The sequence below is a fragment of the Macaca thibetana genome, chromosome 19 (assembly GCF_024542745.1).
Source record: "Macaca thibetana thibetana isolate TM-01 chromosome 19, ASM2454274v1, whole genome shotgun sequence".
NCBI lineage: Eukaryota > Metazoa > Chordata > Mammalia > Primates > Cercopithecidae > Macaca > Macaca thibetana.
In genome coordinates this window covers 12251942-12268759 of record NC_065596.1, presented here as the reverse complement: position 1 = coordinate 12268759, position 16818 = coordinate 12251942, and the positions used below count along the sequence as shown (strand labels likewise).

Here is a 16818-nt window from a genome sequence, read left to right as displayed (position 1 = left end):
TATATCTTTGTGGCTGGGCGCGGTGGCTCACGCCTGTAATCCCAACATTTTGGGAGGCCGAGATGGGAGGATCATGAGGTCAAGAGATCGAGACCATCCTGGCCAACATGGTGAAACCCCCTCTCTACTAAGAATACAAAAATTAGTTGGGCATAGTGGCGCGCACCCGTAGTTCCAGCTACTCAAGAGGCTGAGGCAGGATAATCACTTGAACCCAGGAGGCCGAGGTTGCTGTGAGCCGAGATTGTGCCACTGCGCTCCAGCCTGGTGACAGAGAGAGACTCTGTCTCAAAAAAAAAAAAAAAAAAAGAAAAAAAAAAGATCTTTACTTCTATCAATTGTATGTCCCCATATAAAAGTCTTCCAAGGGGAGCCAGGTGCAGTGGCTCATACCTGTAATCCCAGTGCTTTGGGCCAGCAAGGTGGGAGGATCACTTAAGGCCAGGTGTTCCAGACCAGCCTAGGCAATATAGGGAGATTGTCTCTACACAAAATTTAAGTTAGCCGGGGAGAGTGGCCTGCATCTGTAGTCCTAGCTATTCTGGAGGCTGAGGTGGTAGGATGGCTTGAGCCCAGAAGGTCGAGGCTGCAGTGAGCCCAGCTGGTGCTACTGAGCTCTAGCCTCCAAGACAGATGAGACAGAGAAGACCCTGTCTCAAAACAAAAAAAAAAAAAAAAGGAAAAAACAGAAACAAAACTCTTCCGGTTAACTGCTTTGAGACATTTTCCAGAAAAACTCAGTGAAGCTCTCTGGTGGTGAGCCAGCCGTCATTAACATCCACACACCCTCTGTGGGTGTGGGTTTCTCAGAGTTGTGCTAAGAATTCCAGTATTTACAGCAGATTATTATCAGGTTACAACATTCTGTGTTTTCCCTCAATGAGAAGGGAATGGAATAAGAACAGAAGTAACTAAAGTGGATGAGGTACTTACCCAAGATATCACAGTCCTGGAAGATTTATTTATTTATTTATTTATTTTGGGGACAGGGTCTCACTCTATTGCCCAGGCTGGAGTGCAGTGGTGTGATCAGGGTTCACTGCAGCCTCGATTTATTGGGCTCAGGTGATCCTCTCACCTCAGCCTCCCAAGTAGCTGGGACTGCAGGTGTGCCACCATGCCTGGCTAATGTTTTTTTTTTTTTTTTTTTTTTTTTTTTTTGACAGTTTCACTCTTGTTGCCCAGGCTGGAGTGCAATGGCGCGATCTCGGCTCACCGCAACCTCCTACTCCTGTGTTCAAGCGATTCTCCTGCCTCAGCCTCCCAAGTAGCTGGGATTACAGCCATGCACCACCACACCTGGCTAATTTTGTATTTTTAGAAGAGACAGGGTTTCTCCATGTTGGTCAGGCTGGTCTCGAATTTCCTACCTCAGGTGATCTGTTAGCCTTGGCCTCCCAAAGTGCTGGGATTACAGGCGTGAGCCACCGCATCCGGCCAATTGCTGCCCCATTTTAATATCTCTCTGGTCCTGATAATTGAAAGAACTCACTTTCCTCAGACAAAAATTCTCTAATTATGCATAGAGTCACTAGAATGAGACTGTAATTTGTAAACACAAAGAAAATCGGCCGGGTGCAGTGGCTCACGCCTGTAATCCCAGCACTTTGGGAGACCGAGACGGGCGGATAACGATGTCAGGAGATAGAGACCATCCTGGCTAACACGGTGAAAACCCGTCTCTACTAAAAAAAAAAAAAAAAAAAAAAAAAAAATTAGTCGAGCATGGTGGCAGGCACCTGTAGTCCTAGCTACTTGGGAGGCTGAGACAGGAGAATGGCCTGAACTCAGGAGGTGGCGCTTGCAGTGAGCTGAGATTGCGCCACTGCACTCCAGCCTGGGAGACAGAGTGAGACTCTGTCTCAAAAAAAAAAAAAAAAAAAAAAAAAAAATCTGTAAAGGTCAGACTTAGAGCAAGACCCATTTGGGATGTCTCCTGGAGAAAGGGTTTGTGAATTTAACAGTAACTTTAGCTTAAACTGACTCAAGTAGAGAGCTTCCTGTTGGTGAAAATAAAGGTCTTAAAGGAGAGAATCATTTCTAAACTGAGGAGGGGACAAAAGGGCATTTCGAACTCCCAGATAAATCCTTAATTTTCTCTGCCTCATCATCTGGGACTGATCCGCCCTGGGGGGCTCCATTTCAGCAGTCACAGTTTGGCTTCCAAGCTTGGAAATATCATTTACCTTCTGACAGTGGGTTTTCCTTGTGAACTGTGCATGAAGCAGTCTGCTTATCTGAACTACTTCAAATGTTTGCTTTACTTTTCTTTTGATTCCTTTATAAAATATTGCTGCCAGCCGGGCGCAGTGGCTCACGCCTGTAATCCCAGCACTTTGGGAGGCCAAGGCGGGCAGATCACGAGGTCAGGAGTTCGAGACCAGACTGACCAACATGGTGAAACCCCGTCTCTACTAAAAATACCAAAATTAGCCAGGCATGGTGGCACACGCCTGTAATCCCAGCTACTCAGGAGGCTGAGGCAGGAGAATCGATTGAACCTGGGAGATGGAGGTTGCAGTGTACTGAAATCAAACTCCAGCTGAGCAACAGAGGGAGACTCAGTCTCAAAAATAAATAAATAAATATATATATATATATACACACATATAGCTGCCATATAATTCCAGGTTTTCCATGCACTTAGCTTTATTCTGTTGTTGGTATGTTGTTTTCATGAGTGAAAATGAGTTGATTGAGAGATAAAGTATGAAAAATCCTTGGCCATCCCTCATCCGAATTTATAATCTCTGACATCAGGCCTCTCTCCTCTTCCAGTGTTGGCCTGACCAGACCTTGAGGCAGATGACCTCCCCACCCCAACCCCCCTCCCCCCCACCCACCTTACCTGAAAGAAGAGCACACTGAGTACAAGAAGACACCAGTGTCAGCTCTGGAAAGACTGAAGCATGTTCTCCTGAAATGCCAGTATCCCCAGGGTGGGGGCCAGGTTGCAGCACAGAAAGGAAATCCAGCTGTGGCTAGAACCTATCTTTTTCTTTTTCTTTCTTTTTTTTTTTTCAGACAGGGTATTACTGTCACCCAGGCTGGAGTGCAGTGCCGTGATCATAGCTCACTGCAGCCTCTACCACCAAGGTTCAAGCAATCCTCTTTCCTCAGCCTCCTAAGTAGCTGGGACTATAGTCGCAGGGCCACCAGGATGGGCTGATTTTTTTAAAATTTTTATTTATTTATTATTGTTATTATTTTTTGTGGTGGAGCCTTGCTCTGTCACCCAGGCTGGAGTGCAGTGGCACGATCTCGGCTCACTGCAAGCTCCGCCTCCCGGGTTTACACCATTCTCCTGCCTCAGCCTTCCGAGTAGCTGGAACTACAGGTGCCAGCCTCCACGCCCGGCTAATTTTTGTATTTTTAGTAGAGACAGGGTTTCACCGTGTTAGGATGGTCTCGATCTGCTGACCTCGTGATCCACCAGCCTCAGCCTCCCAAAGTGCTGGGATTACAGGCATGAGCCACGGTGCCCGGCCTTTTTTCTTTTAGAGATGAGGTCTCACTACGTTGCTGAAGCTGGTCTTACTCCTGGCCTCAAGCAGTCCTCCTTTCCAGCTCTCCCTAAGTCCTGGGATTATAAAGGTGTGAGCCACATGTCGGGCCTAGAACCTTTCATTCACGCTCCACTCAGCCGGGTGTTAAATTCTTCTCCTCTCACTCCGCCCCCCAGAAAGCGGGGCCCGTGGCACCATCCAATCAGGAGCGGCGTGGAGTGGCCGTGCAAATTGTCTAATCAGGCGCGGCTCCGGGAGGAGGGCGCCAAGCTCCACAAAACTGCCAGGCGTTGTCAGGTGTATGCTGCTCTGAGAGGCGCCGGAGGTGGCTTTGCTGCAGCTTCTTTCCAGCGGTGACTTGCAATGAACACGGAAGTCGTAAGGAGAACCACAGACACCTCAGAAGCCGGGAAATTGTGAGTGTTGTGGGGGACGTCCTGAGACCGTGGAGCAAGGTGCTGGATGGAACCTACAGGAACCTGCTGTGACGGGACCCGGGCCTGTCTGGGGCGACTCTGGGACTGGTGGACTGGTGTCCCCCTGGCGCAGCCACCGTGCCCGATTTAAGAGAGAATTTTCAATGACTAAACTGCACATGTACGTCTCCTGACACAGAGCACCTGGTGACAACCATCAACTGTGAAGGTAACGGAGCTGCTGAAGCAGAAGAGTTCATAATTCATTAGCCTTTGTTTGTTTGGTTGTTTTTTTTTTTTTTTTTTTTTGAGATGGAGTCTCGTTCTGTCGCCCAGGCTGGAGTGCAGTGGCAAGATCTTGGCTCACTGCAACCTCCGCCCCCCGGGTTCAAGCAATTCTCCTGCCTCAGCCTCCCAAGTAGCTGGGACTACAGGCACACGCCACCACGCCCAGCTAATTTTGTATTTTAGTAGAGACGGGGTTTCACTGTGTTGCCCAGGCTGTTCTTGAACTCCTGACCTCAGGCAATCCGCCCGCCTCGGCCTCCCAAAGTGCTAGGATTACAGGCGTGAGCCACCGCGCCTGGCTGTTTTGCTTTGTTTTTGAGGCTAGAGTGCAATGGCGCGATCTCGGCTCACTGGAATCTCCACCTTCCGGATTCAAGCGATTCTCCTGCCTCAGTCTCCTGAGTAGCTGGGATTACAGGCATGCGCCACCACGCCCGGCTAATTTTGTATTTTTAGTGGAGACAAGGTTTCTCCATGTTGGTCAGGCTGGTCTCAAACTCCTAACCTCAGGTAATCCGCCCGCCTCGGCCTCCCAAAGTGCTGGGATTACAGGCGTGAGCCACCGCGCCCGGCCTTCATTAGTGGTTGTACATAACAGTTTCTTAATGTTGAAATAATAGTTTGCTGTCTTCATTTTCTCAAAGGAATAATTATTTGCCAGTTTTAAAATCCACTTAAAGTGTCTTGAAATTTTTCTCTTCTACTTTATGGTAAGCACAGGAGGAAAGCAGGGACTCTGCTGGATTCTCATTGAAACACTGGGATTGAGGGTGTTTGCCTCATGGAACTGAACATTGTGGGCGAAAAGCAGGTGGAAAACTTTCAGGGGGCAGCATAGCCTGAGTCCGGTGATCCACACTAAGACCAATCTGGAGCCTGCAAAGGGAGGGAAAGGGAGCTCCCCTGAGTGCTTCCTTGGCAGCCTGCCTTCCCCTGTAGGTAGCCTCCAGCTGCTCAGAACAGCTCCAGGAGTGTGGATTCTGAGAAGCTGCAGAGTCCTGGAAAGCAGGAACTTCACAGGCAAATGCACGTGCAGTTTTCTCTCCTTTCTATTTTTCCATGGTAGTTTTCTAGAAAACATTTTGATTTTTCTTTTTTTTCTTTTTCTTTTATTTTCTTTCTTTCTTTCTTTTTTTTTTTTTTTTTTTTTTTTTTTTTTTTTTTTTTGAGACAGAGTCTTGCTCTGTCACTCAGGCTGGAGTACAGTGGCGCGATCTCGGCTCACTGAAACCTCTGCCTCCCGGGTTCAAGCGATTCTTGTGCCTCAGCCTCCCCAGCAGCTGGAATTATAGGCACCCACAACCTCCCCAGCAGCTAGGATTATAGGCGCCCGGCTAATTTTTGTATTTTTAGTAGAGACGGGGTTTCGCCATGTTGGCCAGACTGGTTTCGAACTCCTGATCTCAAGTGATCTGCCCGCCTCGGCCTCCCAAAGTGTTGGGGATTACAGGCGTGAGCCACTGTGCCCGGCCTTGATTTTTCTATGTATAGAGTTGCTGCAGTCTAGCTGTAATTTGTATATATGAACAAAATATGTGAAGGTCATATTTGGAGACTGATTTAGGTAGCGTTCCAGAGAAATGGTTTATGAGCTGGAGAGGTCGGAATTGCAAAGGGCTTAAATTGACCACAGGTGAGAGTTTTCTGCTGGTGTAAATTACTAAGGTATTGAAGGAGGGAGCATTCCCACATTGTGATGCTGTGACAGGAAGGCATGCTGAGCTCCCAGAGTTAAATCCTTAGGTTTCCCGCTTCATCACCAGGGTCTAGTGTACGCTGTGGCTTCACTTCAGCAGTCACTGACTCTCAAGCTTGGGAATATGTTTTACCTTCTGAATTCGCCTTTTCCTTTTCCTTTTTTTTTTTTTTTTTTTTTTGAGACGGAGTCTGGCTCTGTCGCCCAGGCTGGAGTGCAGTGGCCAGATCTCAGCTCACTGCAAGCTCCGCCTCCCGGGTTTACGCCGTTCTCCTGCCTCAGCCTCCCTATAGCTGGGACTACAGGCGCCCGCCACCGTGCCCGGCTAATTTTTTGTATTTTTTAGTGGAGACGGGGTTTCATTGTGTTAGCCAGGATGGTCTCGATCTCCTGACCTCGTGATCCACCTGCCTCGGCCTCCCAAAGCGCTGGGATTACAGGCTTGAGCCACCGCGCCCGGCCGCCTTTTCCTTTTTAAACATTCTGAAGTGCCCTGCTTATCTGAGCTAGTTCAAATTTTTGCTTTACTTCCCTTTTGATTTCTTTACAGAATATTAAGGAAATAGAACTTGTTTTTCCATACATTTAATAATTTTATTCACTCGTTGGCAGTTTTTAATTTTCTTGGGTGAAAATGAGTAGATTGATTTGGGAGGCGAAAGTGGGAGGTTCACTTGAGTTCAAGGAGTTCAAGTCCAGGAGTTCAAGACCAGCCTGGACAACAAACGAAATTCTGTCTCTACAAAAAATTTAAGAATTTGCTGGGCTTGGTGGCATGTACCTGTAGTAGCAACTAGTCAGGGGACCAAAGCGGAAGGTTCGCTTGAACCCAGGAGATGGAGGCTGCAGTGAATTATGATCATGCCATTGCGCTCTAACCTGGGTGGCAGAGCTAGACCCTGTCTCAAATAAATAGATAAATTAATTAATTAATTAAGTGATAAATAAATAAATAAAGTAAAAAAATAGAAGAGAGAGAAAGAAGTATGGTACGAGAAAGCCTTGGGCATACTTCCCATATCCTCAACCCAAATTTCCGATCCCTGGGAATATCACGCCCTTTGTTCTGTTCCAGTCCTGCCTGGAACTCCCTGCGCACACCTGTGACTCCTCATGCAAGAGGTAGATGAAGAAATGACCCATTGAGTACAGGAAGTACCTTCTTTGGTAAACCTGGATTAAGTTCTGCTAAAATGCAAGTATCTCTCATCTCCCCATCCGCCGCAGACCAAGTAAGGTGAAGGGGACGAGGGGAAGAAGTGCACCCTGCCTTTGAGGGTTGGGGCCAAGACCCCTCATTCCCGCTCCACTCATCTGTGTGTCACATCTCCTGTCATTCACATCTGTCAAGATGCAGGGGGCAGAGTCCGAAGCGGTACCCAATCAGGGGCACCGGGGCGGAGCTTTGCGATCAGTCCAATCAGGCGCGCCGCTGGGGACGCAGCTGCAGACGTTCAACCTTCTCGCGGGATTTTCATTTCTCGCGTCTGCCGTACTTGGTTTCGCTTCACTGGTCCCAGAGGCCCCGAGTGGCTCGGCTGGAGTCTGTGTGGCGCTGTTCCCTGTACCGGCCTTGGGATCTGGAGGGAGGAAGCCGGGACACCCGGGAGTTAGGAAATGGTGAGTGTGTCCAGCCCTGCGTCCCGAGACAGGGAGGAGGGGCTGGTTGGACGACCGGAACTGGCTGTGGCGGGGCCCGGGCCTTCCCGTGGGCGACTCTGGGTCTGCGTACAGAGTCCCTCTGGCGCAGCTCAGCCCTCGGTACCCTCGGCTGCAGGGTGGGGCTGGGCCGGCAGCCGGGACCCCGGGCGTCCTTATCCCGCCCTGTGCCGCGATTGCGGCCCCGGCCCCGGAGCCCCAAGTCTCCAGATTGTGCGGGGGCCACGCGAGGGTCATGGGGTGGGGGAAATCCTGAGTTGTGCATGGAAGGAGCTGTGGTCTATGAGGTTTCCCGTTCCTTTTCTCTCCACGGAGGACACCCGTTTTTTCCTGAGTTTTCTAAGTGTATGGGATGCAGCGTCCCAAATCCTCACTCCGTCCCCTAGCCTGCTGTTTTCAGGGCTTCAGTAAATCCCCGAATTTCCGGTTCTCTCCTCGCTTTTCCAAACGCCACCCTCTCCTCTCCCGTTCACGACAACATTAGCAACCGTTTCTCCTATATTCTACATTTCAAACACTTTTTCATTGTTTATTTTTCAACAAGGCAATGAATTACTCTTTCATCAAGATTTGTTTTCTGTTCATAGCCTTGACACTCCGCTGTAAGAAAAAAAAAACCAAAACCTTTGTGCCTCTTTATGTTCTCTAGGTCCGGACACCTCATCAGAATGACTTTGAGTTGAGGTTCCCCTTTGGAATCTTTACAGGGTGATATGCCTTCAGCGCCCTCTCCTATTTATTTTTTCCTGGTTCTAGGTTTCAAAACTGTCTGGAGCTGACTCAAGCTGCCCACAGCTGCCAAGTCTCTTGGAGGGTTTAGTGAATATTGGGTCTTGGGTGACTCCTCCCAGAGGACAGTTGAAATAGAATGCTGGAGCCGGGCGCAGTGGCTCACGCCTGTATTCCCAGCACTTTGGGAGGCCGAGGCGGGCGGATCAAGAGGTCAGGAGATCGACAGCATCCTGGCGAACACTGTGAAACCCCGTCTCTACTAAAAACACAAAAAACTTAGCGGGCGCCTGTAGTCACAGCTACTCAGGTACGAGCGCCTGTAGTCGCAGCTACTCAGGAGGCTGAGGCAGGAGAATGACATGAACCCAGAGGGCGGAGCTTGCAGTGAGCGGAGATCTCGCCACTTCACTCCAGCCTAGGCAACAGAGCGAGACTCCGTCTCAAAAAAAGAAAAAAAAAAAAAAAAAAAAAATAGAAGGCTGGGAGAATGCCCTGGGACTAGGATAAATCTAGCATACCCTGCTTCTAAATAGCCCACCCCTGGGGCACTCAGCTTTTCCCTCCTCAACCCCTATTTCCATCCTTTGGAGACACATTGGTGGTCTGCCAATCAGATGCCTGTATTGAGGATTGAGAAAAGAAAAGATTTTTTTGTGTTTTGAAAGAGTCTTGCTCTGTCGCCTAGGCTGGACTGTAGTGACGTGATCTCGGCTCACTGCAACCTCCATCTCCTGGGTTCAAGCGATTCTCCTGCCTCAGCCTCTGTAGCTGGGACCACAGTTTTGTGCCACCACGCCCAGATAATTTTTTTTTTTTTTTTTGAGACGGAGTCTCACTCTGTTGCCCAGGCTGGAGTGCAGTGGCAGGATCTCGGCTCACTGCAACTTCCGCCTCCCAGATTCAAGCGATTCTTCTGCCTCAGCCTCCCCAGGACCTGGGACTACAGGCGCACGCCACCACACCCGGCTAATTTTTTGTATTTTTAGTAGAGATGAAGTTTCACCGTGTTAGCCAGGATGGTCTCGATCTCCTGACCTCGTGATCTGCCTGCCTTGGCCTCCCAAAGTGCCGGGATTACAGGCGTGACCGCACCCGACATCAAAAAAATAATTTTTGTCTGATAAATGCGGGTCCTTTTAAATGAACGGGCCGTAGAGACATTTAAATGATACAGCAATCGGCTTCTAACTCCCTGAAGCTATGAATTCATCTTTTGAAACTGCTGTTGCCACAAGTAGGTATAATTAACTTACTAATGCAGCATGGGACACTGGAACCCACACCCTATAGCTTAACAGTTCATAGCCACGCACTTATCAATGTTACTTCTGTAAATCAGTGAGAATTCCTGACAAATAACTTTGGATCAGCCCACTTCCTGTCCCCCTTTTTCAGGCACTTTGGGTCATATTTTGTGCTTCAGCCTCTACTTTTTAGGTCGGCAAGGGAAAAGACGGAAATGATTCCTGTCCTTTGGATTCTCTCAGCCTTGTGAAGGGAGAAAAACTATCTCAGCGAGGTGGTGGAAGAACCTGAAAAACAAAATGCACTTCGGGTACACAGTGGGGCATAATGCAGTGTCTATTAGGCAGGTGGTCACTGAGCATTTCAATGAGCACGATGGGGGTAGAGGGATGTCCCAACTGATAAATAGGATGACTTCTGCTAACACTGGAGTCAGATGAATATCTGTATTCCAGTTCAGCATTGCTTCTCCCTGGGATTGTTGCCTTAACAACAAGTTCAGCTTGATTATTTCATTTAGTTGAAAGTGAATTTTATCAGTAGAGCTTCATAGAGAAGATAATGTATTTCCCAAGAGGTGGTAGTTTCTTTCAGGGGGAAAGAAATTAGTCTTACATTCCACATTTTAAAAATTCTTATTTTCAAGGGCTTGTATCTGCATTTCTCCATATTTTGGAGTGATTATCTACATGATATGTGTAGGTACTGTGGCTTTTCACCTAAGAAGCAGAATCTCATTCTAGTACATTTGAGAGTCATGAAGCCAAATTTTTGATGGTCTGTGTCAGAGACAGAAAGTCTCCAATGTATGTGTTCACAGTGGTATGGATTTTATGCCTCAAGTCACTTAGAAAAGTGTCTTAGAAAACCTGGACAGTGCCCTTGTGTCTTCACAAGAATTCTTTGTGTATTTATGGAGATGATTCTGTAATCTTTTTTTTTTTTTTTTGAGACGGAGTCTCGCTCTGCCGCCCAGGCTGGAGTGCAGTGGCCGGATCTCAGCTCACTGCAAGCTCCGCCTCCCGGGTTCACGCCATTCTCCTGCCTCAGCCTCCCGAGTAGCTGGGACTACAGGCGCCTGCCACCTCGCCCGGCTAAGTTTTTGTATTTTTAGTAGAGACGGGGTTTCACTGTGTTAGCCAGGATGGTCTCGATCTCCTGACCTCGTGATCCACCCGTCTCGGCCTCCCAAAGTGCTGGGATTACAGGCTTGAGCCACCGCGCCCGGCCGATTCTGTAATCTTTTGGGACATGGACCAATGTGTATCTCTTCATACTCATATTCTGCACCATCTGTATGTAGCACGTCAGACTTAGCAGTGTGACCTTAAACTTTTTTAATAAAACTGAAAGGTCAATAAAATTTAAACTGCTGGCCACGCGCAGTGACTCATGCCTGTAATTCCAGTACTTTAGGAGGCCGAGGTGGGTGGATCACATGAGGTCAGGAGTTCGAGACCAACCTGGCCAACATGGTGAAACCCTGTCTCTACTAAAAATACAACAATTAGCCAGGTGTGGTTGTGGGCGCCTGTAATCCCAGCTACTCAGGAGGCTGAGGCAGGAGAATCACTTGAACCCAGGAGGTGGAAGTTGCAGTGAGTTGAGATTGTGCCATTGCACTCCAGCCTAGGCGACAGAGCAAGACTCTGTCTCAAAATTTAAACTGCTTAACAACAATAACAACAACAAATTCTTATTTTCTTTTATTCTTTCCCGGAGCATGTGTAGTATATGTGTAGTATGTTTGTCAGATCTGTGTTCTGTTGGGTGACTTGAAATGGAATTCCAGGGCTTAACCTTGAGAATATTATCAGGGGAAAGAAATGGGGGTGGGGAGAACCAACTCTTCTATTGTGGTTTCAGAAAAATGAATATGGTTTCACAAGAAAGTTGGTAGATAAATTGGGGAATTACAAAGATTCACCAATACATCAATTTCTCTTGCAAGGTGGAGAATTTGTGACAGCGAGTAACTGTTCTGTTTCTTGTTGTTGGAACTTGGCAGATTAATTCTAAATCTTAGGGAGCAGGACCTGGCAACAACTAGGAATCCTCTAATAGAATTTTTGTTTACTAAATTATTTTTTTCATGGAAATAGTAATTAAGTAACATCTTTGTCTGAAAAGAATAGATGGTAGATTCTTATGCTTTTTCTGTTCAGCTGTGATGTAAATGTGCTTTAATTTTCTTCCCTCCCATAAACATTGAGATTGATTTTGCTGGATTCATCAAACATGAGTCATCAAACATGGGTATTTTCTTTAAATATCCACATAAGGTGTGTAAAGGGAAGTGGGTAGCCTTGACTGGGCTGCAGAGGCCTGAGGCCAGTGACTCCAAACTGAGGCCAATCCAAAGGAGTACTGCATAATGGAAGGCATCAACCAAATATAAGATCTGCAAAGATCTGAAAATTTAGGCAGAAAAGCATTTTCTTTCATAGGAAGGGGTAAACAAAATTAGAAAGAAGATGAGGAGAAAGAAGGCAGGATGGAGGGTGCAAAATGAGACCTAGATCAGAGCATGTTTTATTCTGAGGTTATTCTCTTCTTAGGAAGCGTTGCCTGTTTGTTCAGGCTGAGAATGGGTCAAAGTTAAGGACCTGGAGGAAATTTACAAGTCAAGGGCTTGTATCTGTATTTCTCCATATTTTGGAGTAATTATCTGTATGATATGTGTAGGTCCTGTGGCCTTTCACCTATGAAGCAGAATCTCATTGTAGTACTTTGAGGAGTCATGAAGCCAAATCTTTGATGGTCTGTGTCAGAGACACAAATTTAAGGTATGTTTGGTTAACAAATGTTTTGTTGGCCGGGTGCGGTGGCTCAAGCCTGTAATCCCAGCACTTTGGGAGGCCGAGACGGGCGGATCACGAGGTCAGGAGATCGAGACCATCCTGGCTAACACGGTGAAACCCCGTCTCTACTAAAAAATACAAAAAACTAGCCGGGCGCGGAGGCGGGCGCCTGTAGTCCCAACTACTCGGGAGGCTGAGGCAGGAGAATGGCGTGAACCGGGGAGGCGGAGCTTGCAGTGAGCTGAGATCCAGCCACTGCACTCCAGCCTGGGCGGCAGAGCGAGACTCCGTCTCAAAAAAAAAAAAAAAAAAACAAATGTTTTGTTCCCACTGATCAGTGAACACAAAACTGTTCAGCTAATGTTTTATGAAGCAAAGAATGGGCATTTGTAGGCCCGATGCTGTGGCTCACGCTTGTAATCCCATCACTTTGGGAGGCTGAGGCCGGAGGATAGCTTGAGCTTAGCAGTTTGAGACCAGCCCAGGCAACATTGCCAGACTTTGTCTCAAAGAAAAAAAAAAGATAACACTGGGCACGGTGGCTCACGCCTGTAATCCCAGCATTTTAGGAGGCCAAGACCACCCTGACCAATATGGAGAAACCCCGTCTCTACTAAAAAAAATACAGGCACCTGCCACCACACCCCATCTCTACCTAAACCCTTTCTCCAAGAGGCAAAAGCATCTAAGTCTGCGCCTCAGAGACTTTCCCAATTTGTACAATTTGTTCTACAATTAAACCAATTCTCTGGAAGCAAAGCCAAACTGCTAATAATGTTGAGTTTTACTCGAGCCCTGTAATCCAGTTAAATGGATACGGTCACAGAAATCACTGCCCCGTTAACCACTCAGTCCTTTCTGTTTTGCAGAAGCAGACTGATGCAAAGATACCTTTTCCATTACTTCACAGTGTTTTTTTCTTTAAATAACAAAGCCTGATAGTGACTACAAATGTCCATTCTTTTTTTTTTTTTGAGATGGAGTTTCACTGTTGTTGCCCAAGCTGGAGTGCAATGGCGTGATCTCGGCTCACTGCAACCTCCGCCTCCTGGGTTCAAGCAATTCTCCTGCCTCAGCCTCCTGAGTAGCTGGGATTATAGGCGCATACCACCATGCCCAGCCATGTATTTTTAGTAGAAACAGGGTTTCATCATGTTAGCCAGGCTGGTCTCCAACTCCTGGCCTTAGGTGATCCACTCACCGTGGCCTCCCAAAGTGCCGGGATTATAGGCATGAGCCACCACGCCCCCTCAAGCCCCATTTTAGACCACAGTAAAGGGGGAGAGGCTGGATATTGAGTTCTGTTAATATGAAAATTCTGGAATGAAGACATTCTGAGAGCTTCCTGGTTGGTGAACACAGTGATGTGCTGGGAGGGTGGAACTCAAGTCCTGTAGGGAAGGGGGTCCTATACTCCCTTCCCTGGAGGGTCTAGTGAATATGGGCCCTTGTGTGACTCCTCCCAGAGGACAGTTGCAGTAGAGGGCTGGGGCCTTCCAGGGGACCCCCACTTCCCTGGTCCTATACATCTTTTCCATTTGGGTGTTCTTGGGTGATTTTTTTTTTTTTTTTTGAGATGAAAGTTATACTCTTGTTTCCCAGGCTGGAGTGCAGTGGCATGATCTCAGCTCTCTGTAACCTCCACCTCCCGGGTTCAAGCGATTCTCCTGCCTCAGCCTCCCAAGTAGCTAGGATTACAGGTGCCTGCTACCATGCCTAGCTAATTTTTTTTTGTATTTATGGTAAAGATAGGGTTTCACCATGTTGGCCACGCTGGTCTTGAACTCCTGACCTCAGGTGATCCACCCACCTTAGCCTCCCAAAGTGCTGAGATTATAGGGGTCATCCTTTATGACAAACTGGTAAACTTGTGTTTTTCTGAGTTCTGTGAGTAGTACTAGCAAATTATTGAAAGTGAGGAGGGTTTGTGGCCAGGCGCGGTGGCTCACCCCTGTAATCCCAGCACTTTGGGAGGCCGAGGTGGGTGGATCATGAAGTCAGGAGATCAAGACCATCCTGGCTAACACGGTGAAACCCCATCTCTACTAAAAATACAAAAAATTAGCTGGGTGTGGTGGCAGGTGCCTGTAGTCCCAGCTACTCGGGAGGCTGAGGCAGGAGAAGGGCGTGAACCCGGGAGACGGAGCTTACAGTGAGCCGAGATCGCGCCACTGCACTCCAGCCTGGGCCAGAAAGCGAGACTCCATCTCAAAAAAAAAAAAAAAAAAAAAAAAAAAGGTCAGGTGCATTTTCCTTTTAGTTCAAGTGGCAATTCATTTGCAATAGGAATCATATGGACTTTGAGTTTTTTTTTTTTTTTTTTGAGACATGGTTTTAATCTATCGCCCCGGCTGAATGAAGCACAGTGACTCAATTTTGGCTCACTGCCACCTCTGCCTCCCAGGCTCAAGGGATCCTCCCATCTCAGCCTCCTGAGTAGCTGGGACTAGACCCAGCTAAAATTACCACACCCGCCTTTTTTTTTTTGGTAGAGACCAGGTTTCGCCATGTTGCCCATACTGGTCTCAAACTCCTGTGGTCAACCAATCTACCTGCCTCAGCCTCCCAAAGTGCTGGGATTACAGGCATGAGCCACGATGTCTGGCGTCTTTTAAATTTCTCAAAAAAAAAAAAAAAAAAAAAAAAAAGCGAGGAGGGTTTGTTGGATTTATATGCAGTTGGTTAGAATTAACGGTGCCTCCACCACCCCCCCCCCCCCGCCCTGCTATACCACCCTGCCAGCACATCAAGGCTGGGACTGGCATCTGCAGTGGGGGCTGTGTCCTGGGGTAAGCCCTGGACTTGTGGGATCTGGGCTAATGCCAGGTGATGACAGAATTGAATTACTGGATCCCCAGCTGGTATTGGAAAGTTAGTTGATATTGAGCAGTCTCCATGTATTTGTTGTCAGAAAAAGTGACTTACATCAACTCCGAGTGAGTGGTTGCTGGTGAGAATTAAGACCCTGGAGGAGGGAGCATTTCCACACTGAGGAGGGGACAGTAGAGTAAGTAGTGCTCCGAGGATTATATTTTCTAATTACTCAGATATTCCTCCCTCACTGCCTGGGAGGAGCCACTCTGGGCTGCATCTCCACAGTGAGAGTATAGTAAACTTTTGAATGTAGGTAAAGGTAAACAAATAAGCCTTGGGCATTTCTGGCGTGTCTCCCTGATTTCACCCTCCTTCTCTGTACCCAGAGATGACCACAGTACTGATTCTGTTTTTTTTTTTGAAATGGATTCTCACTCTGTCACCCAGGCTGGAGTTTATTGGAGGATCTCGGCTCACTGCAAGCTCCGCCTCCTGGGTTCACACCATTCTCCTGCCTCAGCCTCCCGAGTAGCTGGGACTACTGGCGCCCGCCACCACGCCCGGCTATATTTTGTATTTTTCGTTAAGATAGGGTTTCACCGTGTTAGCTAGGATGGTCTCCACCTCCTGACCTCGTGATCCACCCTCCTCGGCCTCCCAAAGTGCTGGGATTACAGGTGTGAGCATTACAGGTGTGAGCCTCCGTGCATGGCCATTTTTTTGTATTTTTAGTAGAGACAGGGTTTCACTGTGTTAGCCAGTATGGTCTCAATCTCCTGACATCGTGATCTGCCCACCTCGGCCTCCAAAAGTGCTGGGATTACAGGCGTGAGCCACCGCGCCCGGCCTTTTTTTTTTTTTTGAGATAGGGTCTGGCTCTGTCACGGAGACTAGAGTGCAGTGGCATGATCTTGGCTCACTGCAGCCTCTTCCTCCTGGGTACAAGCAATTCTCCTGTCTCAGCCTCCCAAGTAGCTGGGGCTACAGGCACACACCAGCACACCCAACTAATTTTTGTATTTTTAGTGAAGACGGGGTTTCACCATATTGGTCAGGCTGGTCTCGAACTCCTGACCTCACATGATCCACCCACCTCGGCCTCCCAAAATGCTAGGATTACATGGGTGAGCTACCACGCCCTGCCCTGATTCTGATTTTGTTTTTGTTATTTATTTATTTATTTTTGAGACAAGGTCTGGCTCTGTTGCCCAGGCTGGAGTGCAGTGGCACAATCTTGGCTCACTGCAGCCTCTACCTTTCTGGCTCAAGCCATCTTCCCACCTCAACCTCCTGAGTAGCTGGGACTACAGACGCGCACCACCTCGCCTGGCTTATTTTTGTATTTTTGTCAGATGGGGTTTTGCCATGTTGCCCAGGCTGGTCTCTTGAGTCCTGAGCCCAAGCAATCTGCCCTCCTCAGCCTCCTAAAGTGCTGGGATTACAGCTGTGAGCCACCGTGCACTGCATCTTTTATTCTTTATAGCTTTATTGTTGCTTTGTCATAGGGTTTTGCCACTTGTAAGTTTTCAGTAAGTTGATGTTAACAATATGCTGAAAAGGTACTTTTGTGGTTTCTTTACCTAAATCCATTGCACACATGCTGCTGTCTGAGGCTGTGGGTCACCCAGGTTACTAACCATTCCACTGCTTGATTTGAGTTG

General features: G+C 47.8%; 4 protein-coding genes across 4 annotated transcripts in view; 1 reads left to right on the top strand and 3 right to left on the bottom strand.

The window, feature by feature from the left end:
• The window catches only part of LOC126942481 (zinc finger protein 44), a 414080-nt gene that overhangs the window by 141072 nt on the left and 256190 nt on the right, over nt 1–16818 (bottom strand). The window lies entirely within an intron of this gene.
• ZNF20 (zinc finger protein 20) overlaps nt 1–16818 on the bottom strand; it is a 201259-nt gene that overhangs the window by 30940 nt on the left and 153501 nt on the right. The gene's annotated exons all lie outside the window — the stretch shown is intronic.
• ZNF823 (zinc finger protein 823) overlaps nt 1–16818 on the bottom strand; it is a 445525-nt gene that overhangs the window by 359037 nt on the left and 69670 nt on the right. The window lies entirely within an intron of this gene.
• The window catches only part of ZNF136 (zinc finger protein 136), a 30246-nt gene continuing 20804 nt past the window's right edge, over nt 7377–16818 (top strand). Inside the window, exon 1 of the mRNA XM_050770398.1 lies at nt 7377–7526. Coding sequence (XP_050626355.1) covers nt 7524–7526 — 3 coding nt within the window. The 5' untranslated portion in view covers nt 7377–7523. The remainder of the gene's footprint in view (nt 7527–16818) is intronic.